Raw genomic sequence first — 22,619 nt, forward strand, 5'->3', positions numbered from 1 at the left:
CTCCCAGCCTCTTACCTTGCAACTTCACTGGACCCAGCCTGCCAGTTTCTTTTCTGGAACCTAGGGCCTTGTGCATACAAGGTAGGCACTGTCTACTGAGCTATAACCCCAGTCTCCAGTCTATTCTTTTCTGACAAGTGAGGCCCTCTGCCTACACCACCACTTTCCTCAGCCCTGGAGGCCATGCCACACTCACTGTTGACAAACTCCTGTTCCTCAAGAGTGATGATGCTGCTCAGGTGTGACTGCTGCTCTCGACACCGTCTCTCAGCATCCACCCAGGTCTCACGGTCAGGGAAGTGGCGGTAACAGTGGCCCTGGAACTTGGTCCAGCCCTCTTCGCATAACTCCTGGTCTGTAACACAGGTCAGAGACTTGAAGGGGACTCAAGACCAGCTGAGTGTGTGGTCACTACCAGTCTTGTGGCACTTGCTTCTACATTCAGGCCATGTTAAGTGCTGGCCCCTCAAGGGAGGCAACAGGCCCAGCTGGAGAGAAGCTCATATTGGAAGCCAGTAATGCCTGGTTCTACCTGGGAAAGGATTTTTTTCTTTCCCTGTTGTAGCACCCTGACCCCCAGGAGTTCTTCCTCTGGATCCAGCAGGCTGGTGGGGGCAGGCAGGAGGAAGGTTTTGAGATTTAAGGCAAAACGTGATTCAGACTCTCTGAGGCATTCTGGGGAAAGGAACTGTGGGCAGCAACTAAAGAGAGCAGAAGAGGCTGGGTGTGATGGAGCTGGCAACCTCTTTTCCACAGATACTTGGGTGAGGTGAAAGGCCCCCCAGGAATAAGAAGACTGAATTTTAGGCCATGAACCTAAACTGTCTGTTATTATTACTATTGTTCTTTTTAGTTTAATTATAATTATTTTTTGCAGTGCTAGGGATCAAACCCAGGGCCTTGGGCATGCTAGGCAAGTGTTCGGCCCCTGAATCATATCCCCAGGCCCAAGTTGGCTCTAGCAGAGCACACCATGCCTACCTCTCATGAAGCCATATGCCAACTAGGGGTTGGTTTGTGGTCCAGGGGCCCTGTCTTTTATTTTGTTTCATATTTTGTGGCAGATGAGAAAGGGAAGGAACAGTTTAATATACAATGGGTTCTGTGTTCTGGAGAAGGAGCTGGTTTAGAGACCTTGGAGCAATGTTAGAGGACAGAGGTGGGGACATGCTGGAGCCAGCTCATCAGGATTGGAAGAGGCAATTGTGAGCTAAGTCTGCCTTCAGTGACAGCATGTGGATGATCATAGATTGCCCTTGGTGGAAGAGTTGGAAATAAGCTACCAGTCAGGGGTTTCCTCTTCTCTCTGAGAGACAGTAAACATCTATAGTATAGTACTGAACCAAAGGGACTTGAAGTCCCTTCCCTTTTCCCTTTCTTCTCCTGGCGTCTCCATGTGGAGAGCTGCTCCATGTAGAGGGAAGGACCTGGGGTTCAGTGAACAGCTACCAATGTCTTAGGATGTGTGGCAGCCTCCCAATTGGGTGCTTTCAATCATCTGGCTATCACAGGAAGGACAGGGGCAGTTCCCTGAGAAAGAATCTTCCTTGGGGAAAGGGCCAGATGCTTGGCAAGGCTGGGAAGAATAAAGAGGAGGGAGTAGAAGGCCAGTGGAGAAGACAGAAGGAGCATGGAGGATGGGGAAGAGAAGAGGCCTCAGGTCTCCCTGCTACCAGTGCCCTCCTCAAGGGGCTAGATAAAGGTCTGGAAAGTAAAGAGGCTTCAGAAGACGGAGACACCATCATTGGGCTTGTGGGTCAGTGCTCAGGTCATCTCAGTGCCTGAAGGCTGAGCTAAGTAGGCAGAGTTGGAGGGGGCAGGAACTGGGGGTGGCCAGGCAGGACCATGCAGGGTAGCAGCTGTGAAGATGAGACAGATTTCCAAGGAGGCTGGAAAATGTATTGAGATCAGAACCAAGGCACAAGACACCATGGGGCCTGAGCATTCTGGGGTGGGGTAGAACATTGCTTTTCCAGGTACCCAAGGCCCAGCTGGGTGCCTCTAGCATTATCTTTCTGGTCTATCAGGGTGCAGGGCTCTGCCTTTGTTGCAGCAGAGAACCCCCCTTTTCCATACTGGAACCCCAGAACTGTTGTCTGTGTGGATGTTCCAGGCCTTTCTTCCCTGTGGCATCTTGGGGAGAAAATCCTTGTACTCTACATTCTCACCCAGCTGAAACCCTGTGAACCCACTTCTTGGGGTCTTAGAGTGAAGATGGAAGGCGGGAGGCTGTAGGGGAAGATAAATACCCAGGACCTTTCCTCCAGAAACCTTAAGTTCCTCCACCAGCCTGTATGCTTGGCAGTGCCTCCAAGAAATGAATGTGCAATTCATGCTACCTCCCCTACTGCTCAGGCAGATTGAAGGGAGATTTCCCAGTTCAGCTGCTTTCTGGAAGTTTCTCCAACAAGAGTTCACCGAAAAGGGCTTTGAGCTCATGCACACTTCTAGTTCTTTGTGGGCCATTGCTACCGGCATCCAAAAGCCTTGACTCCCCATATTCTGAGTTGGGAAGCCCTGAGAGTCAAGCCCTGGCAAGAGCCATAGGTGAGAGCCGTGGCTTGGCAAGGCTGGGAAGAATAAAGAGGAGGGAGTAGAATGCCAGTGGAGAAGACAGAAGGAGCATGGAGGATGGGGAAGAGAAGAGGCCTCAGGTCTCCCTGTTACCAGTGCCCTCCTCAAGGGGCTAGACAAAGGTCTGGAAAGTAAAGAGGCTTCAGAGGACAGAGACACCATCATTGGGCTTGTGGGTCAGTGCTCAGGTCATCTCAGTGCCTGAAGGCTGAGCTAAGTAGGCAGAGTTGGAGGGGGCAGGAACTGGGGGTGGCCAGGCAGGACCATGCAGGGTAGCAGCTGTGAAGATGAGACAGATTTCCAAGGAGGCTGGAAAATGTATTGAGATCAGAACCAAGGCACAAGACACCATGGGGCCTGAGCATTCTGGGGTGGGGTAGAACATTGCTTTTCCAGGTACCCAAGGCCCAGCTGGGTGCCTCTAGCATTATCTTTCTGGTCTATCAGGGTGCAGGGCTCTGCCTTTGTTGCAGCAGAGAACCCCCCTTTTCCATACTGGAACCCCAGAACTGTTGTCTGTGTGGATGTTCCAGGCCTTTCTTCCCTGTGGCATCTTGGGGAGAAAATCCTTGTACTCTACATTCTCACCCAGCTGAAACCCTGTGAACCCACTTCTTGGGGTCTTAGAGTGAAGACGGAAGGCGGGAGGTTGTAGGGGAAGATGAATACCCAGGACCTTTCCTCCAGAAACCTTAAGTTCCTCCACCAGCCTGTACGCTTGGCAGTGCCTCCAAGAAATGAATGTGCAATTCATGCTACCTCCCCTACTGCTCAGGCAGATTGAAGGGAGATTTCCCAGTTCAGCTGCTTTCTGGAAGTTTCTCCAACAAGAGTTCACCGAAAAGGGCTTTGAGCTCATGCACACTTCTAGTTCTTTGTGGGCCATTGCTACCGGCATCCAAAAGCCTTGACTCCCCATATTCTGAGTTGGGAAGCCCTGAGAGTCAAGCCCTGGCAAGAGCCATAGGTGAGAGCCGTGGGGTCTCAGCCTTGTCCTTCCCAGGGCTCCTGGCCCACAGGTACAGAAGCAGAGGGGTTGACACAGCCCACCAGAAGAAACTCAGTCCCTGACCCTCACAATGAGTCTTTTCTCTTGGGCCAGCCTTTTGCTTTGCACAGGGGAGAGAGAAAGGAAGCGTGGGCGAGCATGGCACTGAGATGGCAGCTACCATAGTGTGATGAAGAAAGGATGACATGCGAAGTCCTTGTTCATGCATGACAGGAGCATGCTGGGCCTGCTCCAGCAGACCTCCACAGCCCTCACCACAGGAGAAGAGGAAGGCAGCTTGGCTAGCATGGCATGATGGCTCTCTAGGGCCATGGAAAGGCTACAAAAGTCCCACAGGGAACACAACAAGGTGTACAGTGCCCATGACCATGCCAAGAATATCTGTGGCCACCAGTGGCATGAGAACCAACTGCTCCTACCCACAACTTCCTTCAAGACAAATGCACAGAATCAGTTGTATCCTCTTAGTGTGACGCATGCACTGAACTCTATGGTGGCAACAGCAAGTCTGCAAGCCCTGGAAAATGTTAGTGTGTTCAAGGTTTTCTGAGCCCCACCTTCCAAAGTGGCCCATCTCAAAGTACACATCTCTCCTGCAGTCAGATCAACCAATATGCCAGAGGAAAGTTCTTGAGGGAAAACAAGGAGTGGGAATCGGGGGTAGGCTTCTCAGTTGTGCTCCCTGGAATGGCTGTCCAGGGGGTCCTGGTCTGGGCCTGGAGCCTGTGGTTAGAAGGGAATGGTGAGGGAGGAGGTATGTAGCAGTTAGTAACATTAGCTGAAGCCGAGACGGCCATACCGATCTCACACAGGTCCCCTCCGTAGCTGGGAAGGCATAAGCATGTGAAAGTGTCGATGGCATCCACGCAGGTGGCTCCATTCAGACAAGGGCTTGAGAGGCACTCATCAATGTCTGCAAGAAACCAAGGGCCACCATTAGGACTCCTGCCGGCAACTAGCAAGCACTGTGGCTTCCTTATGGGTGGCCAGCCCTGCTGCTCTCCAGTGGCTGGGAGAGGCCTGGCTAGATTTCCTGAGAACTGTTGCTGCTGCTGCTGCCGCCACCGCCACCATCTTGGAATGCTGAACTAAAGATCCAGACGGGTTTCCTTGGCTGTGTGCGACTCTTGATGGGCAAGCTTGGAGCCTTGGGGCAAGTTCTCCCAGTGAGTTGAAGACATCTGGTATTTCTGAAGCCAAATGCCTTTTGTGAGACTGAGCGTGGAGTTCCAAGATACTTTCTTTTGTGAATATTTCAAGAACCTGGGAGTCTCAACTGGTTATGAACACGGTGGTGGGTGAGGATGCTGGAAGTAAAAATCTTGAAACTTGGTTAGAGATCTATCTTCTGGCTTCCTCTGTAGTTGTGAGTCAGAGAAAAGAGGACAAGGCCATGTTGTTCTGGAATGAGCAATCTAGAAGTAATCTGCAGAATACAGAGCCAGGAGAAAATGGCTGCACGAGATATTTGCATGAAACTTGTGAGACTTTCTGGGCTGCAGACGTTTTCAGAAAATAAAACTCTAGAGTAGCTTGTGAAAATGAAGACAGAATCTTTTTCTTAGGATAGGAAACAAAATTTTAACATTTCCTTAAATAATAATCTTCCAGCTTAAAGCTTCAGAAGGTAGATATATCCAATGAGTAACAATTTCTAGATGGGGTCCAGCATGGCCAGTGGCAGGCAAACATGGGAAGCTGGCCAGATGCTCAGTAAGTGGCTCAGACCCAGTACCATATTGGTGGGTGTCCAGAGCCTCTTCATCTTGGGCAGCCTCTTCCTCCCTTCTGTTCTTCTGGTCCCAAGCCTCTGTCTGGCTGACTCAAATCAGTAGACCATTGGCCTTTGTCTCAACTGATTCACACTTAGTCAAAGTGGGGACTGATTCTCCCAGACTTGTCTTTTACATCTTTCTGGGATGCTAGGGGACCTGGTGAGACTTCTTCTTTTGTCATATATATATACTCTAAATTTGACTTTGAACATGCTATGTAGCTGAGGGTGACCTTGAACTTCTGATCCTCCTGATCTACTTCCCAAGCTCTGGAATTAGGTGTGCTGATTTATGTGGTGCTGGGGATTGAATCCGGGGCTTTGAACATGCTTGGCAAGTACTCTGTCAAGTGAGCTATATCTCCACGCTGGAAGATGCTAGTTCTTGGTACATGTAGTTGTGTTTATGAAACACTTAGGATCCCATGGTTTATGGATGGTGGTCTCCCCACAAGCAGTTAAGCCTTGACTTGGGAATGGGACCTATAGGTCCTTAATTTGTTCTAGGATTTAGTTCTTGCCTCCCATAAGAACAAATCAATTTTAAAGTCATTCCTCTGCTAGGTAGGATGGTCAAAGCACTCTCTTCTGGATCTTCAAACTCGTGTAGAGTGGACCTCTTCTTGGCCAAGTCTGTGTAGTAGGTGGCTGGAGAATCCCTGGTTCTCAAGCACCTTGCTCACCCCATGAACCTCCTTCTCTCCATATCGCTGGCATCTCTTCTCTTTCCATGAAGTTCTTAGCTTCATTTCAAGGAATGCACACCATGGATTAGAAACTCACAGTTCCAAGCAAACCCAAAATGCATGGAGGAACTGACTTGAAATCCCGGCATGCACTTGGTTTCCCAGCATGCACCAGGATTCCCAGCAGCAGCAGTAGCAGCAATAGGTCAGGTCAGTCGGCAGAGTGGAAGCTGGGAGCCGCTCTCCTGCTTGAGGAAAGCTATGTTCTCTTTTGTCCATTAGCTTCATTATGAGATGGGAAGCACTGGGGCAAAGGGGAGTTAAGCAAATGGAGGCGCTAAAGCAGTTGTACAGAGCGAGGGAACAGGGGAACCTCTGGGAAGAAGAGCTAGACATCAACTCCGGGTGGCTAAACCATGGGACAAAGGGTATCATGGGCAGGAAGCCTGGGGAGGCCAGGTAGTTTCCAGATGTACCAGAAACTTAGAGATGGCACCTTACCCACCCTGGGGTGTGGGACATTGTTTTCTTTTTGTGTTTGGCCAGGCATGAAATAGAATTTTTCAGTGATCTGTATTCCAAGATAAGGGGGGAAGGAAGAGCTACAATCATGAGAACCATAGAATGTATGATACTATTGGGTACTTCAGATAGGCTATGTATGCCTCTTTAGCTGTGGGAAAAGGCTGGTGTCCTGTGTGGAGCTTGCTAAGAAGAACCTGGGCATCTTGTCTCCTCTGCTTGGAAGAGCCACTCTAGACCTGGTGGTGGAGTGCCAGGCATTTGGGACATCTCTCAGCTTTTGGGACTAAGAGAAGAGGCAATTGAGTGTAGTAGGTGTAGGGAGGGACAATCCAGGGCAATGTCAGGCTTCATGGAAGAAGAGAAGAGAGGGAGGGGACCAATGTCTGATAAAACTGAGATGCTGCAGTCCCCTTTCCTTGTTCTCCCCCCACAGCCCGGTAGTACAGACACCATGATGTCACTGGCAGGCATGGAAACAAGTGAAGTGACTTTCCCACATTGGCAAGTCTGGGTGACAGATTGGAAGAGATGGAGGAGAGGCAGGAAATAAGACAGGAAGCTGAGCCTCTGTCCTAGGTGGAGGGAGACCCTGGGTCCTGAACTATGAGCATCTTGTTACCATTTATGCCATAGCCCCCAAGGACTCACACATCATCACTGAGCAGGGAGTTGGAAGACTGTCAGGACTGTCAGGTTCTTCTTCCCATGGCTACAACCAAAGGATGCTTGGTTCCTGAACTAGTTTCCCCAGCAATGTCTCTGACTTGGGAGAGACAATAACTGTGGACCTCCTAGTAAAGTTTGAAGGAGAGATTCATAAATAATCACTTTTGTGTTTAACTTGGACACCTCAGGCCACTGCTTTGAATAGGCCTTATCTAGGTTTGGCCTAGATCTGAGTTCAGGACCTCTAAAGGAACATGAATTTATCTGGATCATAGAAAATGCTGAATGAAGAGCAACAGTAGGGGTTTTCAGACTCAAGTGACACTCAGCTAAGTGGTTACCACTGATAAGAACTGCAGCATACACGGCACTCTTCAAGTCGTTCTGTGTACAACCTGTGCAGCTGTTTTTGATGATTCTGAACAGAACTTTCCAGGGACAAGGATCAGGGACCTTTCAAGCATAGAGAACATTTCTCAACACAGTGATATTCTTGACTCTGACTTTTTGACTGGACTTATTACATACTAAAAAGAAGGATTATAAGAGTATATCAATCTCAATTTGCTTTTTAATTTTGGGAGGTTTTTTTTTTAAGACAAGGTCTTCCTGTAGCCCTAGTTGGCCTGGAACTTGCTATGTAGACTGGGCTGGCCTCGACCTCATACATCAAGGCACAGATAAGCCTCTGCCTCCTGAGTGTTGGGACTAAAGGTATGTACTACCATACCTGGGCCCAATTTGCTTTTTTGAAAGAAGACTCTTTAAATTTAAAATTAGGTTATCATTCTTTATTTCAAGTGTTCTGTATTTTAAAAGTTGATCTTACGTATAACTTCAATTCAATTTAATTCATTGTTAATTAAAATAGTTAAGATCTGCCTATGAATTTCTGGTGAAGTCAAGAAGGTGTCATTTGTTGGGTGTGGTGACTCACGCCTGGAATCCTAGCACACAAAAGGCTGAAGTTAGAAGGATTACCACGAGATGGAAGCCAGCCAGGGAGTCATAGCAAGACCTTGTCTCAACCCACCCCCAAACCTCCAAAACAAAGCACTCTCTCACTCTCTCTCTCTCTCTCTCTCTCTCTCTCTCTCTCTCATTGCTTTGAAAGCATTCTTTTTCCGAAGGTAAAAGTTTCACCAAAATTCAAACATAACCCAGCAGGTAGAGAAGCCTGCATGGCACCAGTGATGGCTGAAAATGAACATGAGATATACTTAGGACAGTATTTTTCAACCTCAGCTAAACTTTATAACCATTGGAGCAATAAAAAAAGAGATGCCAATGCTGGAGTTTCTCTCTAGACCAATGGCCTCAGAATATCTCAGGGTGGTGCTCAGGCAGGATGCTTCTTAAAAGCACCTTGGATGGTTGTAAACAGCAATGGATTGACACCTAAATCAGAAGCATACTCTTTCTAGGTGCCATCAAGAACAAGGTAGAGAGACCGTTGATTTTTTATTACATGTAATTAATTAATTAATTAATTAATGTGTGTGTGTGTATGTATGTGTGTGTGCATGCAAGTACTTGCCACAACATGTGTGTGGAAGTCAGAGGACAACTTGCAGGAGTTGATTCTCTCCTTCCACTATGTGACTTCTAGGGATCAAATTCAAGTCGTCAGGCTTGGCAGCCAAGTGCTGTTACCTGCTCAGACATCTCACTGGCATGAAGACTGCAAATTTTTAACTGGATTAAGACACTATTACTTCTAAATGCTTAATAATGTGAGTATTCATGAAATAGACATTATTATTATTATTATACCAATTTGTCTATCTGTTTTATTTGCTTACACAGGATCTCATTTATCCCAGGCCTCAAACTCACAATGTAGTCCAAGATGATCTTGAACTTCTGATCTTCCTGCCTTAGTCTCTAAGTACTGGGATTATAGGTGTGCACCACCACACCCAGCCTTAGATGTTTATTCTGAAGTAGAAAGTACTGATTACTAATTTATCAAGAGCTTGTTTATAGAAGGAATACTGACTAGACAAGGCGACATTAATTATCAAATGTTTTCTTTTAGGACTAAATATAACTCCTCCTATGAGGAGAGGATCCTCTGAATATTCATCTTGCTACCTTTTGGTCCTTGGAGGAATCAGGTGGAGAGCTCTTTGGGGAGGGGAATGAAGGAAAGGAAAGAAATTCCCATGAAAATACAAATAATCCTTCCTCCCTTCCTCCCTTCCCTCCTTCCCTCCCTCCCTCCCTTCTGTTTTTTGAGACAAGTTTTCACTCTATAGCCCAGGCAGGCCTGGAGCTCTTGGTAATCCTCCTGTCTCAGCCTCCCAGTGTTGGGATTATAGGTGTAAACCACCATGCTGGGAAGAATAGTTAAGTTCCATTGTCACTTAATTTACCAATTTTAGACCTGTGGAGGACGTGAGTCAGTCTTCCCTCCCTCCCTCCCTCCCTCTCTCCCTTCTTCCCTCCTCCCTCCCTTCCTCCCTTCTCCCCCTCCTTCCCTACCTCCCTATTTTCCTTTCTTCCTTTCTTTTGAGGCAAGATCATACTATGTATCCCAGGCTGGCTTCTAATTCAAGATCTTCCTGCCTTAGCCACCCAAGTGCTGGGATTACAGGTATGTGTCACTATGCCCAGCCTGAAGAGACCAGTCTTGCTGTGACTTGATACTGGGTATCAAGTATCTGGTTGGAAGGAGTTGCTGAGGATGGGTGACCAGGTAGAGAGGGGTTTGACTACATAGTCTCTGGATCATTACGGTTTAGTGGAAACATTGTCCCCTAAGCAGTACAAAGAGCCCATATTCTCTGTCCTTGGGCGGGGGGCACAGTGTCCTCAAGTTCTGGCCTGCAGAGAATGATCCCAATGAGGGGAAGAGTGGGTGGCTAGCTACCTCAGCTTCTGTTTGTATATATACATATATTTATTGCATATGTGTCAAGTATTCAACATGTTCATTATATATGAGGATGGACTATATAGTGAGGTGTTAATTTGTGTGTATATTAACATCTATGCATACATGATTCTTGGTGTGTGATGTGAGAGTCACTGAGGTTTGGTACAGTAAGTCTGGTTTGTTGCTTTTTTTTCCTATGATTCATTTCTCCATTTTAGCATGTATTCTAGAAATGTAGCCCTTTTTTGAGAGCCCCTGTCTCAGTAGAGAGAGAGACTGGGGAGAGAGCCATTGGGGCATTGGAGAGAGACAGTGAGGCAGTGGAGAGAGTTAACTCAAGAGTAGGCTTGGAGGTAACGGGGTACCAGCTGGTGCTGAGGAGATGAGAAATGTCCACACAATGGAACATCTCAATTTGGGCGGGGGTACCTCCAATCAGAGGATCCCTAGTCTCCTCACCTATCCTACCAGCTGCTTGGCCCATGGCAAAGGACAAGCAGAGCATCTTGAGTGGTGGGAGCTCATGGGACATAGCCCACTGGTCAGAACTGCCTATAGCTGGGGTGGTGAGAAAAGGACTAGACCCTACCCAGACCCACAGGACTGCAAGAGCTCTTCTGGTGAAACTTGCTCTTGTGATGTGAGTCAGCCCCCATCAGGAATTCTGCACTAAAGCAGTGGAGTGTCTGCTCTACCTGATACTACCCCAGGTCCAACAGTTCTATGAAATATCAAAAGGCTCTTTTTGTGCAAGCGTGTGGAAGCCAGAAGTTGATGAGAAGCATCTTCTATTTCTCTCTGCTTTATTTATTTATTTATTTATTTGTTTGTTTGTTTGTTTTCATTTATTTTTGAGACAGGGTCTCTTATTGAACCTGGAACTTACCATTAGACTAACTGGTTAACGAGCTCTAGGGATTCTTCTGACTCTGTTCCTCACCCCAGTGCTGGAGTCAGATGGGCACCTCTTGGCCCCCTTTTTGCATGGGTGCTAGGGATCTGAACTCGTCTTCATGCTTCTGTGGCAGATATTTCACCAAGCCATCTCCTCAGCCCCAGAAATCTCGTGTTATCTTTAGAATCCAAATGTGTTTTGCATTGTGGTTATCATGAGATAACCATCGGCTTAACAGAAAACTACTAACCAGATGAATTGTTGAACTTGACTTTTTCCCCCACTTTCTGTTCAACTAGATGCTCTGGAAAGTTGTGTTGTGTTTGTCCAATGCCGTCTATTCCCATTACTGTCTATCTCTCTTCCCAGCTGACTTTGGTTATCACCTGCCTGTGTCCCCTTCCAGGGACTGCAAGGGTCAGTTTTTCTAGTGCCTGCCTGCACCCTCATGACCAATGAGGACTTCCCTGTGTCACAGTGTTCATCAGTGTGGCCAGCAGGCCACAGGCATGTGATATACCCCTCTGTTCCCTGACAGGTTCCTAGGCCACAGGGCTCCTATATACAGGACCCTAGGGGAAGGAGGGATGAGTATCAAGAACCCAACTGCTTGGGGACTGAAACAACCTCTGAGACCTCATGGTTAGGCTATGAGGTCCCCAAAGTCCTTGAGGATGGCTTTAGGTTGGCTTGTTCCTGAGGACTTTGCCCCCTGGAACCCTCAGCCCCTGACATCTAGCATACTCTTTCTCTGTGAAAGTTTTCCCAATATAATGGGGGCGGGGCAAGGTGTCCCCATGTCTAAAGCTACTGAAGCCTGGTGTCTGGGGCTGGATGGAGGTGAGACATTGTGACAGCCCAGAGAAGTCACAGTGTATTGGGACAGGGTGGGAACACAAGGTGTAACGTTAGGATAGAGCAAAAATGAGACTTCATAATTTCTTAAATTGTGCAGTTTTAGCCTTGCACAAAATAAATATTTGAACATAAATGCCACCAGCAGATTCATTCTGTCATCTCACTCACTTGGGAGCAAGGTACACAGGCCGTATTTCCAGCACCATCTAAACAGTCACTTCTAGGGCCCTGTGCCAAGTGCAGATGGTGGAACCCATATGTGAATGCTCATGTCACTCCACTACAGGTTAGTGTTGTGGGCATGGTATGATGCTCAGCGTGGGCTTTATCTGCATCTTTACCTTGTTAGTCTTCCTGGTACTATCTCACTTCGTGGATGAGGCCTGGGGAGGTTAAAAGTCTTATCTGAGGTTTCCCAGCTGAGCTTTTAACTTTACAGCTATACTGCCTCCTTCTGGGTTACCCCTGCCCATTGTCTCAATTGCCCAAACACATTGAAAGGGAAAACAACCTTAACGATACCTGTAATGGTTGACACTGTTTCACCTGACCCTTCTGGAAAAGTTGGCCTAGAGGCATCTGTCAGGGACATGGCTGTTTCTGCTGTTTGAGTCTCTTCTCCTGAGGGTGAGGGGCTCGAGGAAGATTCGACTTCTTGATGTGTCTCTGCTGGGCGCTGGGTCTGCTGGGCCCACTCTGACTCTGGGAGGCTGGTGCTGATGACAACATCCAGCTCTGAGATGTGACCTGACAGGTCTCCGCTGATTTCAGTCCTGTCTCCAGATGCTGTGGGGGTGGTGGAAAGCACTCTTGATGTCTCTGTGTCTATACTGGAGGTGGTGGTGGACTCTCCACTCACTTCTAAGGTAGCCGACCCCTCCCTGGAGCCTTCCTGAAAGTTCCACGAGGTGCTGCTCACCCCCAGGCCTGAGGATGTCTCCAGATCTACTTTGTGGAAGGCAGAGGTGGTCTTATGCAGATCTGGGGAGCCAGACAACTCACCACTAGCCTCAGGGGTGGCAGACACCCCACCCTCCAGGTAGACAGATGGTTCACTGCTGGCTTCTAGGACTGACGATGCTTCTACCTCAGACCCAGGGAAGGCTGTCACAGCTTCATCAAGGTCCCCAGATGCTGAGGCTTCCCCACTTGCCTCAAGGAGCTGGGGGGTACGTGTGACAGGGGGTCCTTGGCCGAGTTCCTGGGAAACAGTTGGTTCAGTCACACCCTCCACTAACTCTGATGTGATTAAAGTGACTTCTGAAAGCCCCAAGGTCTCTCCACTGGCACTTGTGGCAGCTGAAGATTCTCCACTTATATCAGAGGTGCTGGGAAAATCCCCGCTAAAATATGGAGTACTTGATAACTCTGTGCTGGATTCCATCAGTCCAGATTGCAGAGTGCTTAGGTGTAAAGATCCAGAATGGTCTCCAGATACATCTGGTGCTCCAGAATGGGCACCACTGAGTTCCAGAATTCCCGAAGGCCCCTCTTCAGCTTCTTGAGCTGTTGGACCTTGGGTTATAGATTCCACCAAAGTTCTGTCTATGAGAGACACAGTGGGGAAACCTGAGGCAAGTCCACTGCCATCATAAACTCCTGAGGGCAAGCTACTCCCAGTCTCAACTCCAGAGAATTCTCCACTGACTTCAGCTACTCCACTTGGGAGGCCACTGAATTCTGGAGCTGGGGACATAAACTCACCAGAATCGATTGTTCCAGAAGACTGCCCACTGCCATCCACCAACCCAGATGTGCCAGACACATCTGTCTCCCCTGAAGGGAGGCCGCTGAGTTCCACAGACCCTAAACCTTCTTCCTCTTTAAATATGGTAGGGGTCACTTCAACCAAACCAGTGTCCACAAATGTGATGCCAGAAGAGTCCCCACTGCCACTCATGGTGCCAGAAGCCAGGTCTGGAGTTCCAGGTGTGGTTCCACTGAACACTGACAACCCTGAGGGCTGCCCACTGAGATCAGGAACCCCGGATGTTTCTCCACTCAGGTCAGTTATGCTAAAGGACTGGCCACTGCCCAAAAGAACTCCAGATGCTTCTCCACTGACATCTGATTGTCCAGAGGACAGTCCACTAAGCTCAGTCACACCAGATGTTATCCCACTGGTGTCAGGAAATCCCGATGGCTGCCCACTAACTTCAGGAATCCCTGATGTTTTTCCACTGATGTCAGGAGACCCAGATGGCTGTCCACTAACACCAAAGAATTCAGATATTTCTCCACTGATATCAGGAGACCCAGAAGCTTGGCCACTGAATTCAGTTCCTGAAGGGAGACCACTGATGTCCCCACTACTGTCCAACTCACCGAAGGGCATCCCTGATATGTCTCCTGAACTACTGATGCCAATGGTTCCCCTCCCTTCCAGTTCACTAGCAGTAGTGGCTGTGACCACTTCCACTAATGTACTATCCACTAGAGAGACAGTTGGGAACCCAGATGAAAACCCACTAAAGTCAGGCAGGCCGGAATATTCACCACTAAATCCAGAGGGAAGGCCACTTGTTTCTGGAGTTTGCCCACTCCCTACAGTTCCAGAAAGCGGCCCACCAAAGTCCAGGGCTCCAGAAGCAGACCCCACCACGTCTTCTTTTCCAGAAGGCAACCCACCAAGGTCCTCAGCTCCAGAAGCTGAGGTCTCTAGGCCCTCTCTTCCAGAAGGAAGTCCACTGAGGTCATCACCTACCCCAGAAATAGGACTCTCTAGATCTTCACTTCCAGAAGGAAGCCCACTGACATCTTCTACTCCAGAGGCAGAAGTTTCTAGGCCTTCTCTTTCAGTAGAAGTTTGGCTGATGTTCTTTACTCCAGAGGTAGAAGTCTCTAGACCTTCTCCAGAAGGAAGCCCACTGCCACCCTCTACTCCAGAAGCAGAGGTCTCTAGACCTTCTCCTCCTGAAAGAATCCCACTGACATCTTCTACTCCAGAAGCAGAAGTTTCTAGACCTTCTCCTTCAGTAGGAAGCACACTTATGTCCTCTATTCCAGAGGCAGAAGTTTCCAGATCTTCTCTTCCAGTAGGAAGCACACTGATGACCTCTATTCCAGAGGCAGAAGTCTCTAGACCTTCACCTCCAGAAGGAAGTCCACTGAGGTCACCTACTCCAGAGGCAGAAGTCTCTAGACCTTCTAGACCTTCTCTTCCAGAAGGAAGTCCACTAACATCCTCTACTCCAGAAGCAGAAGTCTCTAGATCTCCTCTTTCAGTAGGAAGCTGATTGACATCCTCTATTCCAGAAGCAGATGTTTCTAAACCTTCTCCTGAAGGAAGAAGTCCACTCAGTTCCCCTACTCCAGAGGCAGATATTTCTAGATGTTCTTCTCCAGTAGGAAACACACTGATGTCCACTCTACCAGTGGCAGAAGTTTCTAGACCTTCTCCTCCTGAAGGAAGTCCACTCAGTTCCTCTACTCCAGAGGCAGAAGTTTCTAGACCTTCTCCTCCTGAAGGAAGTCCACTCTGTTCCTCTACTCCAGAGGCAGAAGTTTCTAGACCTTCTCCTGAAGGAAGTCCACTCAGTTCCTCTACTCCAGAGGCAGAAGTTTCGAGACCTTCTCCTCCAGTAGGAAGCACACTGATGTCCTCTACTCCAGAGGCAGAAGTTTCTAGACCTCCTCTGGTAGGAAGCACACTGATGTCCTCTGCTCCAGAGGCAGAAGTTTCTAGACCTTCTCCTCCGGTAGGAAGCACACTGATGTCCTCTACTCCAGAGGCAGAAGTTTCTAGACCTTCTCCTCCAGTAGGAAGCACACTGATGTCCTCTACTCCAGAGGGAAGCCCACTGATATCCTCTACTCCAGAGGCAGAAGTTTCTATACTTTCCCTTCCAGAAGGCAGCCTGCTGAGGTCTCCTGCTCCAGAGGCAGATCCCTCCAGGCCCTCACCTCCAGAGGGCAGCCTGCCAACTGTGGGAGTGTGGGACCACTCAATTCCTTCTCCATCCCCTGAGGTCAGTCCACTTCCCTCAGGCAGGCCTGAGCCTACTGTGGGGCTGAGACCACTGGAGTCAAGGTCACCAGAGGGCAGTCCACTTGCACTGACCCCTGATGGCTGCCCACTGGAATCAAGGTGTCCTGAAGCTTCTCCACTGCTTGTGAAGTCACCACTGAGGTCAGGTGCCCCAGATGCCTCCCCAGAGCCTGGTTGCTCTGTCCTGCCTGGCACTGCAAGTGAAGATGTATATGGCTCCTCTGAGGTGGAAGGCACTTCTGAGGCAGAGGACTCTTCAGTGGCTGAAGGGCCTTCAGTGCGGTCCTCTGCTGCTGGGATAGTGGGAGGCCACGTGGGAGGGATCCCTGGAGGAAAGAATGAAGCCAAGGTAAGGTGGAGTGGTGAACTGTGCTCCATTTCAAGGTCATTAAATGAGGCTGGACTTCCTTCCACAGTAAAGTTCAAGGCACATGTTAAATGCTTTCTAAGGCATATGCTTAAGTGTCTTGGTGAAGGAGGCAGAAAGGAGGGAAGGAGGAAGAAGTAAAGAAGGAAGGAGGGAGGAAGCAACGAAGAAAGGAAGAAAGGAAAGAAGGAAGAGAGAGAGGAGAGCAGGAAGCTTGCTCTACTACCTTCAGGGCCACAGGCTACATGGGCTGTGCTTTGTAAGACTCTAAGGGCCACAGTCTTTTCTACCCACTGGATACAGGAGCCATCACCAAAGAAAACCAAGGTTCCCCTTCAAATATGTCCATGTTATCTTTTGTATCTAAACCCATTGTTTTCAGAGTGTGGTCCCTGGACTAGCATCCCTAGCATCTCTTAGGATCTTGGTCAACAAGTAAATTCCCAGCCTCCACCCTAACCTTCTGTGGACACAGGAGCTCGTGGTTGGGTTTGGGAGCTGTTTTTACAAGCCCTTTCAGGCCAGGAAGACCAGGTGGTACTGTTCATACCGTGCATTAAATTTTACAGAGGTCCCTATTACAGAGGATCTGGAAAGTGGAGAAGAAAAGAAAAACAGCTTCTCCATTTTAAACATGGTTTCATTATTTTCTCTTGACGGTTTCCATTGTTTTTTTTTTGTTGTTTTTTTTTTTTTCAAAACCACAAGTGAGGGTGCAGCTATTTGTTTACTGAGTGCTTAAATATGCATGCAGCAACCCTCCATGCTTGCCTTTTATTAACCCATGAGAGAAGAAAAGAAAAACAGCTTCTCCATTTTAAACATGGTTTCATTATTTTCTCTTGACGGTTTCCATTTTTTTTTTTTTTCAAAACCACTTACAACAGGGCCTGGTGGTACAGGCCTATAATCCTAGCTACTTCAGAGGCTGAGGCAGGAGGGTTGTAAGTTCAAGGTCAGCCTGGTTGAGACCATATCTCAAAATAAAAAAGTAAAGGCTAGAGAAATGGCTCAGTAGAGTGCTTATTTTTGCAGAAGACCAGAGTTCATTTCCCAGGACTCATAACAGGAGGCTCAAACTGCCTATAACTCTGGATTCAGAGGACCCAATGCCCTCTTCTGGCTTTGAGGACACTCACACACAGGTATGTGTACACACACACACACACACACACACACACACACACACACACACGCCTGCAAATACATAGAATAAATCTTTTCTAAAAATTAAGAAATAGAGGGCTGAGGATATAGCTCAGTTGTAGAATACTTTTCTAGCATGTGTTAGGCCCTGAGTTTAATCTTTAGTATTGAGAAACAAAACCAAACCAAAAACTCAACAAACTTGATCTTAGGATCAAGGTTTGGGAACTGTTTCCTTCATCCTCTTTAGTCCCATCTGATGTAATGCAGAGAGAGTTCAGGAAGTTCTGGCTGTGCCTGACCCAAAAGAAGGCCATGGAAAGGGAAAAATGAGGAGACAGGTCATGGCCCAACTTCTAACTGTCACCACCTTCCTGGTTATTTTCATTCTATTGGATGGAGATCATCCTACAGAGATTAAAAGGCTAGGGCAGGGGCTAGTAAGATGGCTCAAAGGTGCCTGCTGCTAAGCCCCACAACCTGAGCTGTTCTGGGAATCCACATGGTGGAAGGAGAGAACTGACTCCTGCAAGTTGCCCTCTGACCTCCGCTTCCATGCTATGCTGTATAGGTGCATACATGTATGCTCACATGCATGGGAAAAGTGTAATTTTAAAAAGCAGGCTAGAGTAGAGCTGTCCATACACAGGGACAGTGACTGAAGGTCCCCTGCTTACCCCAGAGCTGGGTTTGGGGGTTGCTGGAGAAATAAAGGAAAAGAAATAGGGAGTGTATGTGTGTCGTGGTGGGAACGTTTATAGACAAGACCTTCCTTGTTGCTGTGAGGCACATCTTACAGGCCAGCTAGGATGACCAAGTTGACCTGATGGCATACCCAGGCTGAAGAAACAGCAGGGGCTCCAGGCAGGGTTCCCCGACTACTCCCACCTCACCTGTGCACACCATGGGTGTGTGTGGCTTCAGGCACATCCCAGAGCCTGGCCAAACCCACCTGGCAGTGGGGATGTGCCTACTGGGGTGTAGGCTGATTCCCATTCTGTCTGGTTTCCTGGTTCAGTGGTGAAACCTGGAACTGCAGTTGTCACTTCCTCCTCAGGGACAGCAGCCACACCAGGCCCCACTCGAGTGACGATGATCCAATCCTCTACCTCAGAGGATGGCGTGGGCGTAACACCTTCTTCTGAAGAGGGCACCCCTGACACACCTAAAGAAGATGTGGGAGATGAGGCCCTGGCCTTGTCAGAGAACCATCCATGGCCAGCCTTTCTAGGATAGAGGGGCAAGAGGATTCTGAGGTGTACCTTGACTGCAAGAGCCTTGCTACCCCAGTGCCTTGCTGACCCCCACTCCAGATCATCGAGTTGACTGTTTGCCATTTGTATCTACTGTATAATGTCACCATATAGCCTCTGCTCCTAGCAACTTAGTGGTATCTCCCTCTACAGTCAATCATACGTTGTTGGCATTGCTCTAAAGCCTTTATGTATATAAACCCTTTTTACCTCACAATAGCCTATGACAAAGATGAAATTTCCATTTAACAAGTGGAGAAGAAACATTATGTGACTTTCCCAAGGTCAATGACTTAGAAGTGGCAGAGCTAATCTTTGAATTCAAGATCTGATCATCTTGGAGGCACAGGTAAGTTCTGAGTGTGCCTAAAAAGGAGGAATATCTTTAAATTCCATATAGCTATCCTGGCATTTGTAGAGGACAGGATGATGGCAGGATTCACTAATTGAATAACTTCTGTTTTGGGAGAAGGCAGCAGCCTGGGGGAGGTCAAGAAGGAATCAACTTCTCTACAGGATAAAAATGAGGCTGAGTTCACTGAGGCAAGATGTCCCTATACAGCTCAAGTCAGCCTCAAATTATGGCAATCCTCCTGCCTTAGCCTCCTGATTGCTGAGATTGCAGGTGTGTGCTACCATGTGTGACTGAACAGATGTTTTAAAAGGTGCCCCTTGCAGGGCATAGTGACACATGCCTGTAATACTAGCACTTGGGAGGTGGAGACAGGAGGATCAGGAGTTCAAGACCAGCCTCAGCAGCCTGAAATTCTGTCTCAAAATAAAAAAAAAAGTTAAAACCCAGATGTTCCTAAGGTCTGGGAAACTTGGAGGTCATTAGTTTTTTTTCCTTATTTAAAAATAATTTTGGGGTGCTGAAGAGATATCTCAGTGATTAAAATCATGTATTAATCTTACAGAGGACCTGAGTTTGGTTCCCAGAAGCCACATTGGTGGTTCACAACTGCCACAACTCCAGCTCCAGGGGGATCTAATGTCTCATCCTCTTTTGTGCACATATTGCTCCCTTATACATATAATTAAAAATAATAAAAATATATCTTTAAAAATAATTTTAGATTCACAGGAAATTGTGAGGATACTCATCTTTGATGTGTAATGTAGAAAACACAGCCTACAATAGTCTATACTCTCCATTCTGGTAGGTGCATGCAAGCCCTATATGGATGCTGTGAATTCATCCAGTCAGAGACCAGTACTGCCTTGGCTACACTGTGACCAGCCTGCTTTAGTGCTTGATGGTATCACTCTCAGAGGTCTAACTGGTATTTCATGGCCCATGTCATACTTAACTTCAGTTGTCCACTTGATACAACCTAGAGTTACCTGGGAAGAGGGAATTTCAGCTGAGGAATTTCCTCATCAAAATGGCCTGTGGGCATGCCTATGGGGCATGTTCTTGACTGCTAATTGATGTAGAAGGGTTCAGCTCACTGGACAGTGCCATCTGGGCAGGTGGGACCAGGCTGGATAAAATGGTAGCTGAGCAGGCCAGAGGGGTTAAGCCAGTAAGTCGTGTTCCTCTGTTGGCTTTTGCTGCAAACTCCTGACTTCAACATTTGCCCTGCTCGTAAGGATGGACTGTAACTTGGAAGCTGTAATAAACTCTCTCCTCTCCAAGCTGCTTTTGGTCAGTGTTTTATCACAGCAATGGAGATGCAAACTAGGAAATGGGACATGGTTGTGTGTGCCTAGCATGGTTCAGTTAAGCATGCAAATGACTGTGCTTGACAAAGAATGCTAGAATTATTTGATTAAACTCATCATGAACTATAAGTAGGACTCAGTAAGCTCACTAAATTTATTGGTTCCCCAGTAAAACTTTAATCAAACATTGGTTTGACACTAGAACCCTAAAAGGGAATAAGCATTGCTTAGTATCCCAAGGAAAAAAATTCTCACAACAGATGAAAAATTTATTTCTTAATGTTATGTCTTATAATTATTAAAAAAGAAAATGAGAATGTAAAAGATGTTAAAAGGATATAGGAATGGATATATTTTCTAAAATAGAAAGAATGAGACAGCCTAAAGAAGTGATGAAGGTCTGTGTAGGTTTGTTATGATATACAAAGGATGAGACAAAAATAATATACACATACTGTTAAAATTTCTAAGGTCATAGTTTAGTCAGCTAGTTTAAGGAATAAAATATATATCTAGTCAAGGTTTATCTGAGAACATTTGTTTTTTTTTACCCAAGCTTTATCTACATAGCACATGGTAATTAAAAGCACCAGGCTAGTGGAACTAACCTTATTGAATGTTTAACAGCCATACTTTGAGGCCTATACTAATTTGGTCAGAGGGACTTAAAGGACAGTGTTTGCCCCTTGCCCTCCAAGGTCGACTAAGTTCCAGGGGACTATGGGGCATCTCTCAAAATGTCCTGTAACTGTGGTCCTCTTGTTCAGGGAGGTCATGGAGACCCCACCAGATGGGCTTGAGCCAGTGTCCAGTCTACAAAGAGGAGGGTCAACCAAGAAGAAACATTTCCTCCATGCTTCCAAGTGAAGCCAGCCATGGTTGAGCAGGACCTTTGATTTATCTTCACATAGATGGAATTGGTAAAAGAAAGGCGCCAGGGACTCCTCCCAAGCCCATGTGACCCCTGAGGAACAGATCCTCAAACGACCTTAAGTGTAAATATAAATTGATTTATTTATAATCAGTTTAACTGTATGGGCCAACTGTATGGTCTTAAACACCCAAAAGGAAAGTATAACCAAAGAGTAAAGTACTCAATATATTTCTTTGAGCTCAAGGGATTACATGTCTCAGACATTAGGCTTAAGTCCATATAAAAAGTTATTTAGACAATTATTTCTCATTGATGATTTTGTTCTGAATCAGAAAGTGCTGCTCAGATGTAAGACTTCAAATCTTGGTCTGCAATACTGTAGTGCCCTGTAGCTAAGGGAAACAACACACTATTGTTCTAAAATGATGGCCACGCTTGTTTTCTCCCCCTATCTAGAAGCCTTTGAGAGGGAACTGACACTGATTCTAACCTTACTCCAACAGCTATCAAAATGCCTGAAAGCAAATCCTGAATCCATTACTCTCAAGTCCAACCTTGGCAGACAAAAGAAAAATGAGAGGAACCCAATAGGGAGATGTTTTTGGAAGCTCTCATCAAGAAATTCCAGTGGACTCTAATGTGAACATTTGAAATTTGCCCTGTTCTGACTTTTTTCTAGTTCCCTGTCTAGAATGTGTAATGCTAATTACTCTTGCCTTTACTTCTCCTTCACATCTCCTATTCACCAGTCAAAGACTTTCTTTTCCCCTTACAGATAAGAGTTATGCAATTTGAGAGTCTTTTAGATAGACTCACTGAAGGGGTACTCCAGTTGCCTCACCCTGCATCCCTGTTCAGCATGGAAGAAGCCAGAGCGGTCTGCATCCAGATTCCATATACAAAAGCTGGGTAACCTCTTCAGAGGATGGTGTGATAAGAATGTGAGGTAGGAATTGGCTAGACAGTTAGTGTAAAAAGACCCCAAGGAAAAGTAGCCAATTTATTGGCTAAAAGTCAAAATGTCCTTGGGCCTCTTAGCGACATACTTTGTTCCAAAGGCCAAAAATGTCAAAAGCATTTGGGAGCTCTTATCTAATCCTTAAAAGATTTTAGGGTTACCTCTTCAGAGGGGCAATGTTAGAGTAGCCAAAAGCCCCATTAAAAAAAAGAAGAGCACATGAAGTTATCAGAAAATAGTGATGGGGAGATATGGGAGGAGTTGGAGGGGAGGGAGTGGGCATGGATTTGATCAAAACACCTTACATGCTTATATCCCTGTATGATATTCTCAATAAGTAATTTTTTTGTCTTTTTGAAACAGGGTCACCCCGTAGCCCCAGCTGTCCTGGAACTCACTATGTAGACCAGGCTGGCCTCGAACTCACAAAGATCTGCCTGCCTCTGCCTCCCAAGTGCTGGGATTAAAGGTGTGCGCCACCACGCCCACCAAATAAATAATTT

The 22,619-nt window shown here is 47.1% G+C and overlaps 1 protein-coding gene across 2 annotated transcripts in view; it reads right to left on the reverse strand.

Moving 5' to 3' along the window:
- Positions 1–22,619, reverse strand: part of Acan (aggrecan) — a 71,420-nt gene that overhangs the window by 4,529 nt on the left and 44,272 nt on the right. Inside the window, exons 11-14 of one of the 2 annotated variants that reach the window (XM_029555957.1) lie at positions 18,319–18,531; positions 12,388–16,179; positions 4,383–4,496; positions 197–355 (exon numbers count right to left, since the gene is read on the reverse strand). In XM_029555957.1, the coding sequence (XP_029411817.1) occupies positions 197–355; positions 4,383–4,496; positions 12,388–16,179; positions 18,319–18,531 (4,278 nt within the window). The remainder of the gene's footprint in view (positions 1–196; positions 356–4,382; positions 4,497–12,387; positions 16,180–18,318; positions 18,532–22,619) is intronic. The other variant, XM_029555958.1, reaches the window with a different exon arrangement.

This window comes from Nannospalax galili, unplaced genomic scaffold, assembly GCF_000622305.1.
Source record: "Nannospalax galili isolate Female #2095 unplaced genomic scaffold, S.galili_v1.0 scaffold185, whole genome shotgun sequence".
In the NCBI taxonomy this organism is placed as follows: Eukaryota; Metazoa; Chordata; class Mammalia; order Rodentia; family Spalacidae; genus Nannospalax; species Nannospalax galili.